The 24,598-nt window shown below is 38.9% G+C and overlaps 1 protein-coding gene across 1 annotated transcript; it reads right to left on the reverse strand.

Annotated features, from left to right (window-relative positions):
* Window positions 1–1,562: 1,562 nt before the first annotated feature.
* LOC117372598 (calmodulin-like protein 4) lies at window positions 1,563–23,803 on the reverse strand. Its single transcript, XM_033968423.2, has 4 exons — window positions 23,731–23,803; window positions 11,759–11,899; window positions 3,885–4,073; window positions 1,563–1,660 (listed from the first exon to the last, which is right to left on the reverse strand). Exons 2-4 carry the CDS (start codon window positions 11,832–11,834, stop codon window positions 1,563–1,565), a joined length of 363 nt encoding a protein of 120 aa, XP_033824314.1. The 5' UTR covers window positions 11,835–11,899; window positions 23,731–23,803.
* Between the last annotated feature and the right edge of the window lie 795 nt (window positions 23,804–24,598).

A 24,598-nucleotide genomic window follows, 5' to 3' on the forward strand; every position in this document is an offset into this window, starting at 1 on the left:
TGAAGACAGTGAGGTATAGATCTTAGAAAATAAATGGTTCAGCAGGGAGTTAAAGAAGCAATTTTTGTTTTTTTCCTTAAACAGGACTGGAGGCCTGAGACATGTCCCTCATCTATAACTTCATCCTCAGACCTAAAGCAAACAAGGGAAACAAAGGAAACAAAAAGAACAATAGAACTAGCTAGGGCCACTAAGGCTGAATGGATGGCCATCAGGGTGAAACTGTAAACAAAAGCTGTTTACAGTTTCAGTGTAGTTAGCTCCTCCCTTCAGACAGATAAAAGGCAGTGTCCACCAGCAAGAAGATCAGCAGAACTGAAGAAGCGTCGTCAATGAGCAGAGAAACTTTTTCACTCCTACAAACATTTTGTCCAGTTGACAGATTTAACTTTGCCATCCATAGGGGGCGCCAGCTCCACAGCTTTTTGTGATTATGTTTACAGCAACGTCAGCTCCCATTGGACACTGCCGTTTTCTAATGTAGAAGTCAGTTTTAGATTAATTTTACAATTTAAAATGTCCAAATTATGACATAATGATCATAGATAATAACTATATAGACACAAGCACAATATGTCTGCTTTAAATATAAAAATCAATGACATAAAAAGCCTGATCTAGTCCAGTTAAACAGCCCTTGTTAGGCCTCTATATGTGACCACATATGTGCTCAGTAAACCTGTTATATCGTGTACATTATCTCTGTAAACACGTGTCATTTCCTGTTCGTACCGAGTGGAAAAACTGGAGGGTGAACCGAACGTCTCGAGGTCCTTGAAGGCATCATGGCTCTGCTTTATGTAAATGAGCTGTAATCCAGGACAAACGCAAACATTAAACTGTCAGGCTCCTGTTACAGCCGCATAAGACATGAACGGATCAAGATTAAGCACGTTTGATTTGGCCGGACGCCCTCCACAAAGGCAGCAGCAGAAGACAGAGAGCTGGAGATGTGTGGTCCAATAATGCTTTGGTCCATGGTTCTATAAATATGAATGTTGGAATGTTTCATGCTTTTAATGTAAACAGCCTCTGTTCTCGTTTTCTTTGTAATGTCTCAGATGTGTTGTGTAATGTAAAAAGTAATGTGTGTGGTGTGTGTCTAATGCTAATTACTGTCACACTGATTAACACTGTCCTAATTCAAATAAATAGACCACTCCACTATGGACAGACATCTATAATTTCTTCTATCTGGCAGTTTGACATCATCATTGTCTACAGCAGTCGCTCAGTCCCCTGATTTGAAGATTGGGGTTCGAGTCCCATCCCCAACATAAAAAACATTGTTGGTTGAGCGGTCATATCCACTGGCCCACTGGTCATCAGTGCGATTCCAGCTCCCACAGATTAATACTGCTGTTGTTTCCTTGTGCAAGACACTTAACACACCTTGCCCTGAGTGTCTGTGTACACTTAGAAAAGCGTTATGTAAATGTGACCATTTACCATAATGATGTGAAAGCTGTGAGTCTGTGTTTATCACATATTTATTACATAGATACAAATAAATACTATAGAGTGTAAAACATGAGTTGTGTTGTACACAACATGTGTCCAGTTCATCTCTTGGAGCAGGATCGAGCCACAGCTTTGGCAAACTGCTCACAGTAAACTCTCCCATCTGCCCCCACTCCTGCCTCCTTCAGCAGGTCGTCCACTGGAACACAAGGCAACAAAGCAAATGTGCTTCAGTGTAAGTGACACAGCTGCTTTTTTTACTGTGCCAAAATGACGACGCGATGCTGCCGAACCCTTCGCCTATCACCGATTAAGAAACTAAAATTGGAAAATGAAGTGCGTACAGAGGAGTGGGCGTGTGCCAGCGGCAGTGAAAATGGGGGTAGATCGCAGCAAGGACGTCTTGAATGCAGAAGAATAAAGATGACCTAAATATGCACGAATCACTCTAAATACTGTTTTTAGAGAAGGGGAAACAACTTTAACATGGTCAAAATAAGCTTTTATTCTTCCCCTCTTGTGATAAATTAAAGCCACAGTACATAACTTTTTAGCATAAAAACAAAAATACATTTTGCTTATGTATTTTGCACTGGAAAACATGCTCCATCTCCACAAACCTGACCAGGAGAGAGGTTCTCTATTGTTCAGAGAAAACTGAACCATAGAGAGGAGAAGAGAGGGAGTGAGAGGAAGGAGGGGACAAAGAGGAGAGGAGGAGAGAGGGAGTGAGAGGAAGGAGGAGAGACAAAGAGGAGAGGAGGAGAGAGGGAGTGAGAGGAAGGAGGAGACAAAGAGGAGAGGAGGAGAGAGGGAGTGAGAGGAAGGAGGAGAGACAAAGAGGAGAGAGGGAGTGAGAGGAAGGAGGAGAGACAAAGAGGAGAGGAGAGAGGGAGTGAGAGGAAGGAGGAGACAAAGAGGAGAGGAGGAGAGAGGGAGTGAGAGGGAATTAATTCCAAATATACAGACAAGTTTAATGTCGTACTGTGGAACATTACAGGCAAAGAATAACACCCAGAGGAGATTAGAGCTGGTGGAGAATCCTTCAACAGAAAACTGACACTGCCAAAAGCCAAACCACAGAACATTATCGTCAAAGCATTACATCATCATGAGACAAGGAGATGGTGTGTACACTCAGTCATGGAAAGATGGAAACATTGGACTTAAAGGGCACATATCACAATATTTTCTGATCTATGTTATGTTTCCTCATCACAAACAGACCTGGAGTTGTGTTTTGTTTCATTAACATGTTTAACACACAAACCCTGCCAATTTACTTCTTCTCTTCACTCTGTTCCACCTTGTGATGTCATGTGGTAATACAGGAAGTGCACCACTGTGGATGATTTCAGCCCTAGAATCGCCCATCTCTACTGAAGTAAAGGTAAAAGGAGCTGTTCACTTAAAAATTACAGCGTCAGAGCATTTTGAGCTTTGGAGATGTGGACGGACTTACTCAAACATCCAGCTATATTTCTGAGGAGGTACCAGCATTATAACATGACTTAAATCTCATAAGAGTCAAGTTTGTGTAATATAGTGTAATATACTCCCAGACTTCTCTCACCCCAGACATATCCTCCAACTCCTCCGGTGGGACCCCAAGGCGTTCCCAGGCCAGCTGAGAGACATATTCCCTCCTCCCGGCCCCTCCCTGAACTGCCACCTTAACGCGGTGCAGAGGTTGAAGCACCCAAATGATCCTGGGAGCTATGTTATCGGGGGCTTCATGTCCCTGGTAGGGTCACCAATGGCAAACAGGTCCTGGGGGATGGGTCAGACTAAGAGTGGTTCAGAACATATGATGAGCAGTAGAACAAGGCCAGTTACGTCGCCCGGACTGGCGTTACCGGGGCCCCACCCTGGAGCCAGGCAAGGGGTGGGTACTCGGCAGCGAGCGCCTGGTGGCCGGGCCTTTCATTTTTATTATTAGTCTGTCTAGATCTCCAAAAGCTCAAAATGCTCTGTTCCTGTTTGTGATGTCATGATGGTAGATTTCAAGGGAACGTCTACCTTTTACTTTTAGTTCAGTAGAGTTTTGCAGTTCCAGGGCTGAAATGATCCAAATTCTTCTACTGTAAGTGTATGGAGTTTAAAAACACAGTGGAGCACTTCCTGTTACCACATGACATCACAAGGTGCCTTTTGTGTGAGAGAAGAATTCAGCTTAAATTTGCAGGGTTTATGTGTTAAACATGTGTGATTAAAACAAAACACAACTCCAGGTCTGTTTGTGATGAGGAAACGGCATTACAGCACATGTCAGACAATAACAGAATATGGGCCCTTTAAATATCATAGAATGTCATCTGAAACCCAGCAGTGCCAATAAGATGTGTGGGCGGAGCCAGTGTCACCTACTACACCAGACTTAAAGGGATGGTCTGTTGTGTTGCGTGGGTGGTGTGGTTGCTCACCCTCCCTGTCTGTCAGCCTCTCCCCCAGACAGGTGAGCTTGGCCCTCAGCTCCGACACCAGGATGTAGCCCTTCTGCTCTTTGTCGGCCATCCTCAGCGCCTCCAGGATCTCCTCCTCTGGCGCCTCCTGCTGGAGCTGCCGGTGCATGACAGTGAGGAAGGTGGAGAAGTCCAGCTCTCCTCCGTGCTCTGAGAAAAAAAATACAGGGATTATATTAGTGTCACAGCACAGCTCAGGCTCAAGTCCAATCAAATGTTTTAAAAGAGTTTGTAGAGAGCAGCTGCTGGTGATTCTTTGAACATATTTGTCCTTAAAAGTGCTTTAAAAAGTCTTGTTTTCTGTCAAATCCATCTTTTCAGATTTTAACCCTTAATTATACTGCTGTTAATTGTAATTTTTCTGGTGGCGACTCTTCCACCTCCTTTAGAAAGTTCCACACTATGGCATTACATTTGTCTGGCTTGCATTTATTCAACTGCATTTAAAAAAAAAAAAAATATTTATTGTTAATATACGGTAAATACCTGCACCCCATTACAGATCTGGCCTGTAATTTGGTTTGTCCTCCTGGAGATAGATACACCTAATGCCATACTGTGGAACATTACAGGCAAAGCAATAACATCTCCATGAAGAAGACGAGCAAGCGGCAGACCCTTCACCAGAAAAGTTACATAATGGGCCTTTAATTGAAGATAAACATACATAGAGTTGTGTTTTGTTTCATTCACTCCAAAGGTTTTTGAAAGAAATATGGGGTTTCGTGCAATGGAATCTAGGCTTTTTGTACCATAAACGTATTATTTAATTGGGAAAAAAGTAGTTTTAATGAGGTAAATGGAAAAGATGTAAGTTAACCTTGTTTGGAACATGGACATCTGAATTTAATTAGCCTTGGCATCAGTTTGATTCCACCTCAGGGCTCACCTCGCTTTAATTATCACAACTACAGACTTGTGTATTCAGATCAGAAGTGGGTAGTACTCAGCTACATTTACCCGAGTGACTTTTTAAAAACATTGTACTTTTCTAGCAGCATACATTTACACCTAGTGAGAGGTATTTTTAGTAAAAGTACTCTTAATTCCCTCTGTGAATACATCTACAAAAGCTTCATGTTGATAATTTGAAATGATTTGAACATTTGTGTTTCTTGCAGGTCCTTCAGATATGATTTGTGTCTGTTTTTATTTATTTTATCCTTCCAATGACATTACCTAAATTATAAATCACAGTTACTCTTTTAGTTGCTTGAGTAGTACTTTTCCCAAATACTTTTTTACTCTTGCGTGTGTAATTTCTAGGACTACTTTGCACTTCTACTTGAATAATATTATTTTGAAGTAACATTACTCATACTACATGTACCCTTGAGTGCATATATTTTGAGATGGCAGTACACTGTAGGGCTGTGTTTGTGCGTTTGGTAAAATGAGGTCAGTGTGGGAGGAGTCAGTGGCAATAATAAAGCAAAGACAATGTTGTGGCTCTGAATTAGTAGTTCAAACAGAGGAGCAGCTCGTGGTGTAATCGGTAAACATGTAAAGCGAACACGGCAGTGGTGATATCCGTGTGCTGTTAATTATGTTCGCTTCATAAAGTCTGCTCGGAAGAGATTAGAAATGTATTAGAAAGACGAGACACAAGAGCTGTGCACACAAGGGGAATATTAAAAACAAAGGCAAAACTATTCAAACTGAAACCGGATAAAGCGTTGGATTTCTGCGTGCTGACATTACATGAACAGTGCAACTTTTCTGGTATAGAAAGTCTACCATCTGCTTGTCTCCATGGAGATGTTATTGCTCTGGGATGTTCCACAGTATGGCCTTAAAATGATAAATTGGTGTAAGGAAATACGCCAAATTTCTATTTCTATTTCTTTCTTTTTAACACAAGGGCTACTGTAGGCTGTAACTCTCAGCAAAACAAGAGCAAAACCACAGGAGTCTCAACTAGAGCCAGTCTCCAAAACAGACCAGTGACTGACCAATAAAATCTTCACGTCAACTGGTCGGCATAGCAACCAAAACGCAGCTACATTAACAACACATAAACAGATAAAAGAACAACAAAATGTGTCAACTCTGAACTAAACACAAATATCATATCATTACGATGTCTTTTAACTCATTTATAGAGGCAAGCAGGTGACCTAAGGTTAGTGACAGGTCAGATCTGTGGAGAAGTGACTCTACTTATTGTCAGAATGCAGATTTTTGCAACCTGTAAAAGCACATGTAACTGAATAAATAATAATGCATTTTATTTATAAGCGCTTTTCAAAACACCCAAGGACACTGAACAAGATAAAAATGAGATAAAAACATACAAATACAATAAAACATGACAAAAAAACTGATTGATAAAAGATGTGTGATTGGTTACAAGAGGTAGGGCAGTCTAAACAGGTGAGTTTTGAGTCTGGATTTGAAGAGTGGAAGAGAGTCCAAGGTGCGGAGATCAGGAGGGAGAGAGTTCCAGAGCTGGGGGGCAGAGCGGCTGAAAGCGGGCAGAGGGTACAGTGAGCTGGAGAGAGGAGGAGGAGCGGAGAGTGCGGGCAGGAGCAGCAATGTGGAGGAGGTCAGATATGTATGAAGGGGCTGGGTTGTGCTTTGAAGGTGGTAATTAGTATTTTGAAGTTAATTCTCTATTTTATGGGGAGCCAGTGGAGGTGTTGTAGGACGGGGGTGATGCGGTGGATAGTGGGGGTCCGTGTTATGACCCGGGCTGCAGAGTTCTGAAGAAGCTGCAGTTTCTGGAGGGATTTATTGGGGAGACCAAAGACAAGAGAGTTACAGTAATCAATGCAGGAAGTTACAAGGCTGTGGACTAGAATGGCAGTGGTGTGAGGAGTGAGGGAGGGGCGAAGACGAGAGATATTGCGTAAGTGGAAATATGCAGTCCGGGTGACATTATTTATGTGTGAGTGAAAGGAAAGTGTACTGTCAAGGATGACACCCAGACTCTTGACCTGAGGGGAAGGATGGACAGTTGAGTTGTTGATGTTGATTGAAAAGCTGTTAGATTTGGAGAGAGTGGATGGGGGGCCTACTATAAATGCAGTAAATACAGGTTTAATGTTTAATGACGCATTCTAAGTGACATCTACATTGAGACAAGCAAAAAATTTAAAACAGCTCCTTTAACTTGAAGTAATAGTAATCTTTCTTTAGTCCCGTTCAGAGGTGTGAGGTCATCTATTATTAATTTGTTATACCGACACTTGCAGGAGGCTAAGTAAGCTATACTTTTGTACCAGCTGCAGCGCCCCCTTAATTCGGACTGTAGTCATAGCGATTAACAATTTAAAACAAAAGCATGTTATCTTTAAATGGTGATAAGTCCTCAAAATATTGCCTATAACAGAAAGCTAAACCCAGTCGCACATATGACTAGGACTAAACACTCACACACCCCATTCACACACATGGTGCACGACACAGCAACCACACGCCGTAGAGCTGGAATCAAACCTCATATTCCCAGGACGGTGCACGCTGAACACAATTCTAAGGCCACTTTCATGCTTGTCATTCCAGCTACAGCGTCATTCATGAAATTCCTATTTGAAATTCCTGCTCCTGTTGGAACATTCTTGCCGTGTTCAGAGAAGGACGCTTTGAACTATTTAACCAACACATTGCAAAAAGCCATACAGGAGTGCTGACATTCTACAAGCGCTCCCTTTCGGCGCTAATTCACGTTGTATAGAATTAAAAATGACCTGGGGATATGCTAATGGCTAAAATGGCTTTGCTAAGAAACTGCCCACAAGCCAAACGCAAAGAGGAATTTATTAAAGCTATGGGACGTGTTAGCCGTTTGACAGTTATAAATTAGCTTAAGTACAAGTTCGAACAAGGGGAATGGCTCTCTTGACCTGTGTAGTTGTCTGGACTGACGCCTGGAATACAAATGTTACATTACAAAGTTTGAAATTCTCAAGGCTCAATTAAATAGTCCTTTATAATGGAACTTTACAAAACTTTAGGAAGAGATAAGAGTGAATCCCGCCAACTGTGAGCTTTAAAGGTGCACTGCGTGACTTTAATGGAGGGTCTGCCACCTGCTTGTCTACGTGGAGATGCTATAGCTTTGAAAAGTTCCACAGTATGCCCTGAACTGTGTCTAGCATTAGAGGTTGTGCAGATGACATGACAACTTTTGGAACTATAGCTATATGAATGTCAATGGTGAGTGATGACATTTTCTTCTATAAAAGCTCAAAACACTAAATCTAAAACGTGAAAAAGCTGCTACAGTTTAACACAAGTATAAAAGTCTACGACGCTGCAAAATCAAGTCAACACTAGAAAAGCAGTACTAGTAACTTTTCAGAGCTTTGGACCGAGTTATAGTTGTTTCCTTCTCATTTATCTTCTGAAGTTGTATTTGGAGTGATTTGTGCATGTTTGAGCAATCTTTAATTACTTATTTTCAAGACCCCATATTGCCGATCAAGCCCTTTTCACCGCTATCGGCAAACGCCAACTGTGACCTATGCATGTAATTAGTGATAGGATTCAGCAGTGTCGTGTTGTCATTTTGGTACAAACAAAAAATAAAATAAAATCCACAGTTCGCTAGTGTGATGTGCAGCTATCCATAGGGGGCGCCGACAGCTGCACGGCTCTTTGTTGTGAGGATGATTATGGCGACATCAACTCCCATTGTGCACCGCAGTTTTCTTTTGGAGGTCAGCGGACCTGTTTCTTTTATTGAGTCGTTTTAGATGAATATTGTGACTTAAAATGTGCAAATTATAACAAAATGATCCACAGGTGTCATAGATTATCATCATATATCAGACACAAGCACAACAACAGAGACAGTGCAGCTACACTCACAGTCGTCACTGATACAGACTCAGGCTCTTCTCTTTTTAAATAAGATGTTTATGAGTCCACGAGTTGAGGAAATCATTATTGTGGAGTGAAAACAACAGCTCCATGGACAAAAATGAGGGAATAAAAAGGAAAAAAAACACATTTAGTCTGTTGTGTTGGCCATAGTTCTGCCTCTCAGTACTATGGGCAACACAACACAACAGAGGGACACTCCAGCAGAACGTGGAGGCATTTTTCATATAAAATAATGTCAGTGCATAAGGTAGAAGTCTTCAGGAAACCCACACACACTGACCAATACCTGCTGTTTTCAGACAGTTTGAGATTATTATCTATTTCAAACCTACAAACATTTTAAGACTGAAACTGGTTCACCCAAAGGACAAAACCCTGAGATATAAACAAAGTAATGTGGTCTACTCCATTCAGTGTAGTGAAGAGTGCAGTGAGCGTTACACTGGAGAAACTGAACAGACACTTCATAATAGAATGTACCAACACCATCGAGAGAGCTCCTCTGGACCCCAGTCTGCTGTACATCTACATCTTAAAGACACTAACCACTCCTTTGATGATAGTGAGGTTCAGATCTTAACCAGAGAAAAGAAATGGTTTGAGAGGGGAGTTAAATAAGCTATTTTTGTTACCTTTAAAGTTGGTCAGCTGCTTAGTGAAGCCAATTTGAGCACTAAAATTGCAGCCTGGTGAAGATGTATGGACTTTAAAAATGCAGAGGAACACTTCCTGGATTACCACCTGATGACATCATGCAGTAGAGTTTTTCAAGTTTTGGGTTAAACATATATTTTGCTTCTTATATGTCCATAAAACTGCAAAGAACTTGAGTACAGCAGATGAAACTGTTCGTGTCCCTCTGGTGAAGCCTGCCCTACAGCTCCGCTCCTGTTGTTTACCATCATGTCTCTTTGTGTGTCTTTCCTCTGCCCTCCTTCCCCCTGTTTGTTCTTGCAGTTCATAAATCAACTCCCACAGCTGAGCACAGGGGGCGCTGCAGTGTCACTCCTCCACCCTCAAACTGTGTAAACGTGTGATATGTAAAGCACAGAAAACACAACAGCAGTAAATCATGAGTGGAGTCCTTGAGGCGCAGGTCAGTAGCATCACCTCATACGGGACATCTGGGTTAGTGCTGAGGAGTCAGTCAGGACACTCAGGGAATGTTGTACATGAAGCAGGGGAATAGATATAAATAGGCTTGTGGTAATGCAAATAATGTGGTTTCATTTTGAACATCAATTATAATAGTTTTAGCTTCCATCAAGTAAGTCAGAGGTTTGGTTTGACAAAATGGCCCCTTATGAACTCAATCACCTGCACGATTCCATGGAAATAGGGAGTTAAAACCATACTACGGAACATTCTGCATGAAGATAGTGAGTGTTATGGCTTACCGTGGAATATTCTAGCCAAGGAACAACATTTCCATGGAAAACAAGCAGGAAAAGGTCAAATAAGAACCAGGTTTGTGGAGATGCAAGCCCTTTTTTATGCTCTTTGCTGAAAAAAAAAATACATACTGTGGCTTTAAGGTGCATATAACAGCTTTTCATGTTTTTCTGCTTATTACCTTGTGGTAAATATCTACGGTTTAATATCAGTCAAGTAGCAGTTTGAGTGTCATCAATGCCGAAAATTAGTTTTAAAATTCAGCAACAATTTACGCAAAAGAAAGCAATTTTTCACTTTAAACTTCATTAATTTCACAAAACAAAAGTGTTATCAGTTATTTTTATTAGTCTAGTCATAACTATTGTGTAATTTAGACACATTTTGGCCCTTGTTTACATTATGGTTGCTAGGTTACATTTGTCACATCTATTACCCATGTCCAACCAGAAAGTAAAATGATAAACTTCACCAAATTTTTAGGCAAGATTTTTGTATAAAACCTTAAACATAATCATGCTAACTTTGTTTTAGCAGCACGTTGTGATCAAACCAGACAGCTCTGTGCAGTCTCAATCTAATTAACACTGAATGGGATTGATCGCTCACCCAGAACAGCCCGAAACTTGGCTGTTGCATTTTGGGATGAAAGTGTGCTGCTTGTGCTTTGTTGTCTAAACATCTGTTCTAAGGTTGTGTCCAGAAAAATCCTTCATGCAAATACTTTTGATGTGTCAAAGGAAAATCAGTGTAAAGAAGAATACTGTGAAGTAAATACAGAGCAAAAGAGGGCTGTCAAAAGTATCAAACATCAGATACTAAGTGATATTAAAACGAGTATCGAAACTAGACAGTTACTTGAGCAAGTATCGATACGAAAAACATGTTCTAAGTGTTTTTAATTATCACTGTGGTAACGAAATCAGTGCTAAGTACCAAGTTTATTCTTTAGTATTGAAATCAAATTTGAAATTGTAGTACCTTGACAACACTAGAACAGAAGAGATTGAACTAAGTTCTTGGAGAAGAGGACTCTGAACAACTATGTGCATTATCAGATTTTTTTTTCTCATGTCCCAGTGTACAGTCAATATATAAAAATGAGAATACTACTCAAAAACAGAAAACACTGCAATAAAGTAGTAAAAACTAGCATGCTAACAAGTACATCCTGATTATTGGACATTATAAGTATTTCTAATTAGATACAGAGAGCACACAGCAGACTTATTTTGACCTCAAGAGCTGCTTATACAATATATCTGCACTGGGACAAGTCCTTTACCTCTGATTTAACGCTGCAAGATAAATCTAGTTTAATTAAAATCACAATTTGAATGGACTCAATAAGCAAAACATAAAAGTTGCAATTTTTGAAGTACCATCATTTCAAACATGGTCAAACACGATCTGAAATGGGATTTTTGTGTTAGTTTGTCAGTTCATATTTCAGTTTATTTGTCAGTTCTTGATGCATTTAAAATGTGAACCTTCAACACAATCCTGTTATTAAAACATAAATTGCAAATCGAATCACAATTGCAATGTTTTTCCAAATGGTTTAGCCCTACTATCACTGTTTCCTCATTGTGCATGTACACACATGTGAGCTGTACCTATGTTGTGGATCAGCAGGTGGCGGTGTACTTCATTGGGGGTGGGACTGGAGCCCAAACACCTCATGACCAACATCAGGTCTGAGGCCTGGATTCTGCCATTCCTCTGGCGGTCATACAGGGAGAAGCACTCCTTAAAGTCTGCACATACAAAAAGAGGGACAAGTGTTTGAATGTGGAGGGACGTGGAGGGATTCACACAAATATCACACATAATATAACTACTATAGCAACAAAACATACAGGACAACCAAAAGTCATGTGGTCATCCTACTGCAGTCTCATATAACCTGGTAAGTACATGCAAACACACTCTGAACAGTCCCGGCTCTTTCAGTGGTGGTTCCCAGTTTATGCTCTATAGGGCCCTCTAGTGGCTGGTAAAGGGTTGCAGTTCTTTAGTTCTGTAGTAGCTGTGGTTTATTCACATTTCAGTGCATACTCTTCACTGACAGCTGCATTGTGTCGACATCCCAGAAGGGCAAGAGTCTGGGTGTCATACTGTTTTTAATCATCATTTTTATTAAACTGAACAAAACAGAACATACATAATACACACATCACATACACAAAGGAGAAGAGTCTGTCCCTGGGCTCGATGACCCCTGGGCATGGCACTGTTTATTTTAAATGGAACAATGCTGTCTGTTCTGTATGCTACTTCTCTGGGGTAATAAGTGTTAAAACATAACATATTTAGATCACCATGTTACTCTTTATTAATGAATGCTCTGACTCCCTCTCTCTTTGCTCTCCACGCTAAGTCACTCCCCCTTCAGAGCACAATCACAACACAATCAGCTGCATCCCACTAATGAAACTTCTTCACATCACATCAGGTTTGTTAAGTTGCTTTGTAGTTTTGTATCATTTTGTGTATATTTATGGAGAATTGTCTTGTGGGAGCATGGGTGACGTAGGCTTGTGGGTGGAGCCTTGTACAGAATCTTACAGCTAACTATAAGGAGAGTATGGCCTGGGAGAGATCACTAAATTGCTCAAACATGCCTGGATGACATTTAAACCCTCTTCATCCTTATGTTTGTGATGAGAGAACAAAGTAATAGAAAGCTCAAAGATCTATTTGCATAAAACCCAATTTTTACACTTATTATATTGTATTATATTGTATAATGTTATATTATATTATATTATATTATATTTTTCTATCTGTGATTCTTGAGAGTCAGGACAAAACTGGTTCTTTCTAAAACACTAAAACACAGTCATTTGTAGATAAAATATTTTCAAAAGGTCATAATTGTCATTCTCAAGTTAAATGTAAGGGAGATCTGGAGCCATTTATTTAAAAGTATTTTTGATGTTTCTGAACAATTATGACATAAATATAAATGTAAATTTTGAAGCCATTATCATTTTGTTTGTCCAGGGTTGTTCATCAAGAGTGTTCATTTGCTCAAGAAAAATTTAAAAACTCAATATATATATATAAATGAATAATACAAATATTTTTATTTTTTCTTAAATATTCAGCTTGTCAAAATGTCCTGTCTTTTTGTGAACTCCGTCAGACACTTCACTGACCTGATTAAATCAGGCGCTAAATTAATGATTTAAATCTGTCCCTGTGTTCAGCACTGCCTCACAGACTGTATGAGGTAGTGCTGAAAAAAGCACTACCTCACACAGTCTGGTCACGTTTATATTTCAGACCCAACAATGTTGAAACTCGTGCTACCACAGCTGGGACATGTCAAGTCTGTCAGTCCAGTGTGACACATTTATTCAAACACTACTGGAGTCTTTAGTGAGGTCATCAGAGCTGCTCACATATGAAACAAAAACAAATGAGCTGCAGTGTACCATATACTGTATATTTAACAAGAGAAAAACCTGCATTTTTTACTCCATCAGAGTTGCTCACTGATGGAGTTGACAAATCCACTCGTAGCCCTTAAATGTAAAATATTGTTTGTGAGCTTAGAAATGGATCATATTGCCATTTCATGATTTAAGTGTCATATATTCATATATATATTCATATATTTTATAACATCGAGCTGAATGTGTGACAGAGTTGACAAACCCACCAACTTTAATTCCCAGTTTTCCAAACCAAAATGTGTAATAGATCGGTTTTTACATTTTTCATCTCTTTAATCAGTATTGTCACAGTCTTGTTGTGACACTTGTGCTTCAAAAGGTCAAAGGTAAAGTAAATATGTAAAATTACTAAGAATAAAAATTCATGGAGGGGCAGAGGAGAGGGGAAAGAAGAGGAGAGAAACATTGGAGCATCCCTGGAGTGGAGGAGGAGGTGAAAGGCTGAATGCAGATGAGATACAGGGGTGGATGAGGAGGCACAGAGGACTCGCTCCTATGGGCAGTGTGCTGGTGCATTAGTTTAGTGAAGTACAGTCAGTGTTAAACGTGGAGCCTCTGTTTCCATCTGGAGTCAAACACGTGTTCACTTTTCAGCAGTGTTCTCATTTTTGTCAACTCTGATGTGTTTTTTGTTACCTCTGTCAGATCCATGCATTTATTGGGTGTTTTTTCCTTTTTTTAAAAAAGTTGATTATTGTAATTTAGTTTGTGTGGTTTAAGTAGTAACGGGCATTGAAATCTACAGCCTGATTTGTGTTCATTATTTACAGAAATGTATTTTACGGCATTAAAATAGAAAAAAATATCAAATATCTGAACAGAATAAAATTTGAAGAACACTTTTCAGAAATACTTTACTTGGACAGAATGGTATATGGCCCTCATTACAACATAGATTACATGTAAAATTTTTATTGGAGATTTTTTGTTTGACTGCTGGAGTTGATTATAATTAAATATGCCTTTTTATGTTTTTATTCAGAACCTGTCCCTTTGCAGACATTACTCTACAAAGATATTTACCTCTCATAAATGTAGAGTGTAGAATGAGTTTTAAAAGCCATTTTGTCTCGACTCACACATGTTTTTATAGATGTGTCATTGCTGTGGGCTTTTCTTCTCCGTGTATTGCCGTATGGTAGAGGTGGCTCCAGTTAGATTCAGCCCATTAGTCCCGATGTATGTGCTGTTTACCCAGGAGAGTGAAAGGCTGTACTGGAAAGTGAGGTCTTCATTCTGAAAGTGCTCGACAGAGAATGGGACGCCTCTCTCTCCCTTCAGAAACACATCCATCACATTACTTACTCTGCCTATTTCTATCGACACAACTTCCACCGCCTCTGCCTCCGCCTCACTGCCGCTCTGCTTGTGTCCTTGTCAGCAGCCTTGTCACTTCTCGTCTCGACTATCGTAAGTCACTCCTAAATCTCTCTCAATTGGGGTTCAACAGTCCACTTCAGAATCCACTGTGCTAAATTTTCCATTCATTTTTCCCATAGACTTTTCAAAAAATTAAAATATGAAGAGTTTCCATAAAGTGACTATTAAGTCCAAAAAGCATGTTTAAAATTCTGCAAAATTCTTTAATAACTTAGTGGTTTATACTATTTCGGAAACAGTTAAATAAAAGTATAGGTCTTTTAATAATATTTACATAGGGTTAGGGTTTAGGGTTAGGGATACTTCCGAAACAAAGGGGTGGGCAGTCACTGATTGATTTTGGGATTAATAATATCTTGTGATTTTTCTGAAATTAGATTTGCAGTTTATGTTTTTGTAATAGGATTTTGTTCACAGTTAAACACATCCAGAGAAATTGTCAAAAAGATTGAAATAACACAATAACTAATACAACAATCCCATTTCAGAACATGTTTGTACACATCTAAACTACAAGGTTAGCTGATCTTCATGGAGAATAAGACTTGGACTGGAGATTTTGTTGACTGAGGAGGAAATGAATTGGTACTTTAAAAATTACAGCCTTTGAGAATTGCTAAGATTAAACTTTCAATCGTGATTTCTCTTGCAGCGCTATCTCAAATCCCTCTGTAAACCTCAACTGGTCCAGAATTCAGCTGCATAAATCCCAGATCCCTGCCTTCTCTCCACATCTCTCCATGTCCTTCACCAACTGCACTCTCTCCTCATTAAATTAATTTCAAATTCTCAGGTACACTTTCAAGGTTCTCTACAGTCTCGCTTCTCCTTACCTCTCCAATCTGCTCCACATAATCGCACATTCACGCAGCAAAACCTGAACAAATTGCCGTGGTTCAAAGTTATTCCTCACTTACTTTAGGCATTCAGAGCATTCTAATTCTTCACCATGATGAGTTTATAAGTGCCTTTCACAATTTTCAGATAATTCTAACAACAACTAGCATGGTGAGCGCACACTTCCTGATTATGGGGACACTAAAATGCTTTTTATCTACATTTATTTATTTATCTTTATTTATACAGGGGGACCCAATGAGAGCACTTGGGCTCTCTTTTTCATGGGTGCCCTGTTTAAAATACAACACAAACTGAAAAAACAATCAAAACAAATAAGTCCATAAAAAAACATCAATAACAAGTGCAGGTGTGTAAATAAAAGTTTGTTATCAGATTATTAAATTGCAATGGCAATTGTGTCACCAATGTGTCCAGTTTTGCTTTTCCTTGGAGCATATTCCATTTTTGTGAAGCAAAACAGCTAAAAGCCTCTTTCCCATCTCAGTTCTGGCTCGTCCTTAGCCTTATGCATCATGTGATCTGGTGTTAAATGTTCCGGTATCAATAATTAACAAACAGGTGAGGTATTCTGGCAGTTTTTGAAGTAATCCCTTATAGATAAACTTAATGCAGTGCTGTTCTCTTCTAACAGACAGTGATGGCCAACCCACTTTTTCATAGAGCGTACAGTGATGAGTTACAAATCCATCCCCTGTAATAAAACGAAGGGCCGAGTGAAATAGTGGATCCAGTGGTTTCAAAGCAGAGGCTGAAGTCTGCACATACACCACATCCCCATAATCCAATACGGACAGGAAGGTCGCTTGCACTTTTTCTTTTCTGTAACTCATTGAGATACAATATTTGTTTCTGCAATAAAATGATAATTTAGATTTTAAACTATTACATAATTCTGAGATATGTTTTTTAAAGGATAAGTTTTCATCAAGCCAAAACTCAAGATATTTATAAGTGTCGACTCTTTCAATGGACGTACCATTTAGCATGTAAAGATTTGTAGCTTGCATGTTACTGAAATGTCTTTTTATATATATACTTAGTTTTACTTGCATTCAAAAACAGCTTAAGATTTATGAGGGAGTTTTGGATTTCATTAAAATCTTGCTGCAGTTTTAAAAGTGCCTGATCAGCAGAAGGAGTAGTTGTATACAAAACAGCATCATCTGCATATAAATGTATGTGGCTTTCTTTTAAATTGTGACCAATAGAATTAATAAAAAATAGTAAAAAGTAGGGGGCCCAAAATTGAGCCTTGGGGCACTCCTTTACTTAAAGTTAAAAAATCTGATTTAAAACCATTGGCTACTACTGCCTGGGTTTTGTTTGAAAGATAATTTTGGAACTAGTTACATGTAGCATTGTCAAATCCAATCTGCTTCAGACGGTTCGGGAGGACTCCATGATCCACTGAATCGAAAGCTTTAGTTAATCAATAAACAGAGCTACACAATCTTGTTTATCATCAAGGGCTGATAAAATGTCATTTAAAATGTTTGTGGTTGCCGTGACAGTACAATGCCCTTTTCTGAAACCCGACTGATAAGACTTCAAAATGGAGCAATTATTTAAATAACCTGTAACTTTTGATTTGAAACTAACTTTTCTAAAACTTTTGCAAGACAAGGTCATTTAGATATTGGCCGGAAATTATTTACATTTTTAGTTGTTCCACCTTTATGTAAAGGCAAAACATGTGCTGTTTTCCATAATTCCGATATAATTGCCATTTGCATTGTCAAATTAAAAATATGTAAAAGAGGTTGAATGGGGCAGCTAATAAAAGAAGTTTTGGATCGAGATCGTCAGCTCCCGTGGACTTCTTTGGGTCTATGGAGCGGAGAGCATTTAAGACCTCCATGTAACTGAAAGGTCTTAAAGAAAAAATGTGGTTATCTGTCCGAGGTTCAGATTCAATATAATCAAGATCAGAAGGACCATCATTGTTCAACATATCACATGCAGAGATAAAATGTCTATTGAAAGCATCACATATTTCCTCTTTAGAATTTATAATACCGGAATCTAATAAAATATCAGTTGGTAAGGTATAATTATTAGGTTTAGAGAGGGATCTGATTGTCCTCCAGAACTTTGTCGGATTTCCATGGCTCTCTATCAACACAGACATGAAGTAGGATGTTTTTGCCTTTTTAACTGCTGATATTTCTCTTCTGACAAAAACTTGCCCAATCCAACTCAGACCTAGTTGTGTGAGCGGTTTTCCAGGCAGCATTTCTTTCTCTAATTAATTGTGCAGTTTCTGAATTGAACCAGGGATTATTACAATTTTTCATTCTAATTTTTCTTTTAGGCACATGCCAGTCTACAATTTCATTAAATGTATCAATAAAAAAGTTCAAGGCCATATCAGGGTCAAGGAATGCTGATGTTAACCCGATCTCACTGTAATATAGGTCAGAGATGAAGGAGCTCATTGAAATGTTTATATGATCTTCTGACCTTTACACATGGATATGTCTTTTTCATTTTTGTATTTTGGATACATCCAATTGGACAATGGTCACTAAAATCAAGTGGAAAAACACCATTTGCCTCATAATTATGGGGTTTGTTTGTTAAGATTACATCAATGAGTGTGCCTTTATTCAAATTTGTAGGGTCAGGTCTAGTTGGATTAGAAATTAATTGTGTAAGATTTAGGCCATTGCATAGGTCCTTCAAAGTTTCGGACTCTTTCTCCAGCCAGTTAATATTTATATCACCCATTATCAGGGCCTCATAATTTTCCAGTTTAGAAAGCATCATGAACAGATCATTAAGAGCATTTATAGGGGCTGAAGGGGCACGATAAATACCAGCAATAGCCAATTTTTTATCAGGATCATTTGCGTAACTAACAGACACAAACAGATACTCAACATTTAGGCTTTGTACAGGAGAATAGAAGATCCACAGACAGGTGATCTTTGACATAAATGGCAACGCCACCTCCTTTAGACCTGCCTGTCACAGCAAAAAACTTTATAGTTTTCAATATTGATTTCCTTATCACTTATTTTATTTGATAACCAGGTTTCAGAAAATATAAATATATCTGGATCTGTTTGACCTGCCCAGACTTTAATGTAATCTAATTTAGATACAATACTATGCACATTCATGTGCATAATTCCCAGTCCCTTCCTTGTTTTGAAGTTTTGCATATCAAATATGCCTAACTTATTAGGGATAATAGCTTTATTTTGTTTGATTGGGATTGATTTGACGCCTGAGAATTAGGTTTGTCATTATTAGTAATATTGATGTCAACCAAGTTACATGACCTCTGATAATTTCTTTCATTTCTACGAGATATTCTACATGAAATATGCACATTAATGTGTTTTAATGAATCTAAACAGGGGGGCGCTGGTTTTGTCAAAGAGTCACCTGAGACGCTCTTTACCCTATGCTTAAGTAGTCATTCAGTAGGTCTGATAGGTGCAGACTCCAGTGTTAGTTTGATACTGTCACTCAGCAGTTTTTTCCCAGTTCTATTTAAATGAATTCCATCACGGGCAAAGAGATTACATGCAGACAGCACACAGATGATCTATTTTGAAGCCAAGAGCTGTTTATACAATATATCTGTGCTGGGGGACGACTCATTTTGCTCAAATACATGGGAAAAAATATGGTACAGGCCCTTTAAGGAAACTTTCAAAGGTAAGTTTTTTCCTTGTTTTAATTCTACCTAGAACACTCCCTCGACCTTTAATATTTAGCATCCCATCTCTTTGCAGCTGATGCTTGTTAAACCCACCTCACTGCAAGACGGTTCTGGGTTTGAGTCTTGGGGAAGTTCCCTTTGGACACTCTGATTTCTCCCATCACTCCTATGCATTTTATTAACTGTAAATGTTTCATGTTTTTACTGTGCACTCGGGACTCCTTTGAGAGAATAAGATGCAATTTCAATAGGACATCCTTATAAAGTAAAACAAATAACCCAAAACATGCACTACAGATTAAATCCTCCAGTTAATTAAGACAGACTTTACCTAATTTAACTACCAACAGCATCAGCAGCTCCATATGTTCTGCATAAACAGCAGTAATTAAATACACCACACACACCACCGGCAAGCATTTTTTTACAGTTTTTAAACAACAAACCCCAAATGCATCACTAAAGCATAAGAATAAATGCATAAGGTCTACTCCGGGGTGAATAATCCTCTTTAAAAGACAGAAAAAATCCAATTATAAATAGAGCCAGTGGACCCAAAGGCAGCAACATAACACTCGCTTCAGACTGTGTTAATCAGGACATGACCGCAGCTACTGTATGTAATGTACTGGCTTTAAGAAAATGTACATAACGCGGATGTTGTTTTGTATTGTTTTGAAGTGCTTTTGAACTTTTCTTTCAGTTTAAGGTAATCTTGTTCTCATGTATGGACAGTTATAGCCCCCGGGAATTGGGGATTAGCCTGCAGTTATTAAGTTTACCAGTGTGTCTTAGGGACGTAAGAACCTGGATGGGGCTAAACAACTGTATTAAATCCAAACATAACTGAAATTGCAATGCTGGGCCAAAAAAACAAAACAAAAACTGACTGGTTAATTCCGGCAGCACCTGCGCTCTGATTGGTCATCTTCGAGGGACAACATAAGCACATTACCGTAATGACAGTGACATTTAAAGAGCCCCATGTTTCTGCTTTGAGACGCCGTTTGAATTTACATGAAGCACATTTGGTTGAGTTACGGTGATGGAAAGTCCACACCCACGAGTCTATTGGCGGCGATCGCATCCGACGCTATAGGGTTAATACGAACATTTCAGTGCTAAAATGATGAGGCTCACTGCAGCAGTAACGGAGAGAGAGGCTTCCTGGATGGACACGGACACAGGTTAACTACCCACCATAATGTAAACAAAGGATCAAACTTGTCTACAATTACACAATAGTTATGATTTGACTAATAAAGATAAATGACACCTTTATTTTGTTCAGGAGGGTTTAAAACAGCTTCCTTGTGGTTGATGTAGACGGATTCTGTTTTACAACTCACAGCTACTTTAAGTTTAGAACTCTAGCTACTTCCTGTATTTTCCAACTTTTTGTTTTCTACTTTTCTTTTCAAACTGGCACTTAGTTGATGTAAAATGATGATGAATATTTACCTCGGGTACTATCCCACCAAACCAAATTATAGTAAGAAAAATATATGAATCTGTCAAATGCACTTAAAGTTCTAATTAGGAAAGAGCGTGAGATTTAAGTTTTGCATCCTCCCACTCATTTTTACACATAAAAACTTCAGCCTCAGTACAGCGTATTTCACTTTTGACTTGTGACAGCTCTTGTGATGTTATTTGCGAGATGACTTGTGGTTATAGTTTGCATGTTTGAAATCAAATTCATTCATTCATCGTTACACAAAGTCCTTTTAAAGGGCCCATATTACACTAATTTTTAATCTGTTATAACATTTCCTCATCACAAACGGACCTGGAGTTGTGTTTTGTTTCATTCACACATGTTTAACACACAGACCCTGCATATTTAGGCTGAGTTATTCTCTCAAACAGAAAACACTCTGTTCCACCTTGTGATGTCAATTATTAAAAGACTACCCAACTATTTTTATATGTAGAATACTTCAGTTTGTGGCGTTGTTTTAATATTTATGATGCCTCAAAATTAGCATTAGCATTGGGACATTATTTATGTCTCTGGGTTTTGTCCTTTGGGTGAACCAGTTTTTGTCTTAAAGTGTTTGTGGATTTGAAATAGACCGGAATCTCAAACTGTCCGAAAATTCCCTGAAGTTTTCCAGACACACCCGCAGTGTAAGGAATAGTTGCGCCTCTCCTTCTAACAACTAAGGGATTACACAGAAGTCCCTACTGAACTAAAGTTAAAAGGTAGCTGATAAGATGAAAGCTACCACTACATGACATCACAAGGTGGAACAGAGCATTTTGAGCTTTGGAGATGTAGACAGACTAATAATAAAGGGTTATTCAGACGTGTGTGAATGAAACAAAACACAACTCCAGGTATGTTTTTCATGACGTGATAACATTTTAACATATATTTTAATTCACAAGAGTCAATTTTGCGTAATATAGGACCTTTAAATCACACTTAAACCAGCTCTGTAAATCTTTCTTTAAATTATACCATCATTTTAATTGTATTTGCCATATTTACCATAATTGTATTTCTTATACTGTAAAGTACTTTGAATTGCCTTGTGTACAAATTGTGCTATAGAAACAAACTTACCTTGCCTAATTTAAAAATGATAACCTCTCAAACATGCTGAGGAATGTGTCATCAAGAATCCACTACTGCAAAGCTCCGATGGTTGTATGTGTCAATAACTCACTGAACTGAAATGTTTCCAACAAATCCAACAAATATCAAATTCTTCAGCGAAACGAACAAGAACAGGAGCACATAACTCCAGCGCTTCACTGGTGCAGTTCAACTCAGGATAATGCTCAAAAGCTTTACACGGTTCTGCTGCTTCCAACATGAAAGTGTGTGTAAGTCTCAGTAGAGCAGCACGTTCACAGAATGCAGGCATGCAGGGGGTCCCCAGGGTCCAACACCTGACGGCTGGGGGTATCATTAACTCAAATCTTAAATCCAGGCTAGAATCAATATCAACATGTGGTCAAGCACATACTTTTTCTACATTTTGAACATGGATTTCTTCTGTTGTCCTTGACGTATATTTTATAGTAGCCTGAATTCCACGGCGACTGAGCATATCCCACAGAACCCAATCAGTACACACGTGTCCTGATGAAGAACCAAGAGGAAATGTGTCGGTGTCGAAATAAGAAATACAAAATAACTGTATATCGTGTGAGTGCGTCAGATCTCGTTTCACCTCATAAGTCTATTTTCATTGTATTGTTGTTTTGTTAGCAGCAATACTATGACACAGTTAAAGCTACCAGTACATTTATACAAGTGTAAGTGTTATTTATATTTATTTCGTATTATCATTTTTGAGACAGGGCAGGACCCTACTACAAAAATATCCCTAAACTCTATGAAAGAATATGAGCTTTTAATCACTGCTGCTTTGCCAAATACAGTGAAACCCAAAAGAATGAAGCTCCTGTATGAAGCTGTGAGTGTAACCAGGTCAGCTGTACTAATCTGCTCACGAGGAACACAAGGGCAACACAAGTACTTTGTTCAACGGCACTAACTCACTCCTGCTGCTTTCTATGTCAGAATAAATACTACTACTACTGCTACTAATACTACTACTACTACAACCAACTACTATCTACTACCACCAATTACAAATACTCCTACCTACTACCAAGTTAGTACCACCAACTGTATCTACTACCATCAGCTACTATCACCACCACCAACTACTACCACTACTACCACCAATAGCACCTACTACTACCAACTACTATTACTACTACCATCTACTACTACCACCACCAACAACAACAACTACTACTTCTACTACCAATCGCACCTACTACCACCAACTACTACCTCCTACCAACTACTGCAGTATTTAAAATGTAATCACTAGTGCTGTGAGTTTCTTCATTTGATTAGACTTCGTGCTTCAGTCACATTCATCTTGACTTTAGTGTTCTGTTCGTTTCCTTTAGACAGATGACATAATTACTCAGACGTGTTTAGCGTGGAGCTCACAGCCCAAACATGAAACCTTTGAGTAGTTTAGACACTTGTTTAGTTTAGGAGTATCTGACTGGTCCAGTACATTGTCTTATTTCAAAGTAACATATTTTTCTATTGAATGAAAATGTAAACCAGATGGACAAAAGTGTAAAAAAGTATGAATTCAAGTAGTCTTTTAGATCCATAACTTTCTTACAGTCTTTTTCACGTTTTGTGGATCATCTCAAGCTCATAATTCTCTTCACTTACCATTGATCTGATCTTGTGTGAGGAACTTTGCCTGGGATAAAGTGAAGAAAACAGCAAAAGTCAAACAACGCCAGAGGAGGAGGCCGTTCAAGGTTGAGACGTGTTGAGAGGTCTGTTTAAACTCACCATGTTATCTGTGCCGTGCAGGGATCTGAGCGGCGGAGGCTGCGGAGGGGGGGAAGCTGATCCGTGCTCGCACTGTAACAGGAGCGTTAGAGGGAGTGGACAGAGAGAGGAACGGAGACAGGAGGTACAGGGAATGACACGACTGAGATGGAAGTTACATTCAAGGATTATATAAACATGATCTGCACAATCCAAAACTGTGATAAAATAGCAATAAATACATAAATAACATGATGAAAATGAATAAGAACAGAGAATGGGAATCTCCTGGGAATCTCCTGGGAATCTCCTGGGAATCTCCTGGGAATCTCCTGGGAATCTCCTGGGAATCTCCTGGGAATCTCCTGGGAATGTCAGACATTAAAGAGCTCATATTACACTATTTCTGATCTATGTCATAATGTTGTTTCCTCATCACAAACAGACCTGGAGTTGTGTTTTTGTTTCATTCACACATGTTTAACACACAAACCCAGCTGATTTAAGCTCTAGGAGTTCTCTTAAACTGAAAATGCTCTGTTCCACCTTGTGATGTCATCATGTGGTAATACAGGAAGTGCTCCACTGTGTTTTTAAACTCCACACACCTTTGCTAGAATCATTTGGATCATTTCAGCCCTGGAATTACCAATCTGTACTGAACTAAAGGTAAAAGGAGCTTTTAACTTGAAAACTACCACTTCATGACATCATAAGGTGGACCAGAGCATTTTGAGCTTCGGAGAAGTAGACATATAATAAT

This window comes from Periophthalmus magnuspinnatus, chromosome 6, assembly GCF_009829125.3.
Source record: "Periophthalmus magnuspinnatus isolate fPerMag1 chromosome 6, fPerMag1.2.pri, whole genome shotgun sequence".
NCBI lineage: Eukaryota > Metazoa > Chordata > Actinopteri > Gobiiformes > Gobiidae > Periophthalmus > Periophthalmus magnuspinnatus.

Bases quoted from the DNA above. Each gene is read 5' to 3' on its own strand.
- LOC117372598 (XM_033968423.2), bottom strand. From the start codon at position 11,834: ATGTTGGTCATGAGGTGTTTGGGCTCCAGTCCCACCCCCAATGAAGTA. The intron at 4,074-11,758 runs GTACAGCTCACA...TTTTTTTCTCAG, and splicing joins CCTGCTGATCCACAACATAG to AGCACGGAGGAGAGCTGGAC. The intron at 1,661-3,884 runs GTGAGCAACCAC...CTTGTGTTCCAG, and splicing joins GAGGCTGACAGACAGGGAGG to TGGACGACCTGCTGAAGGAG.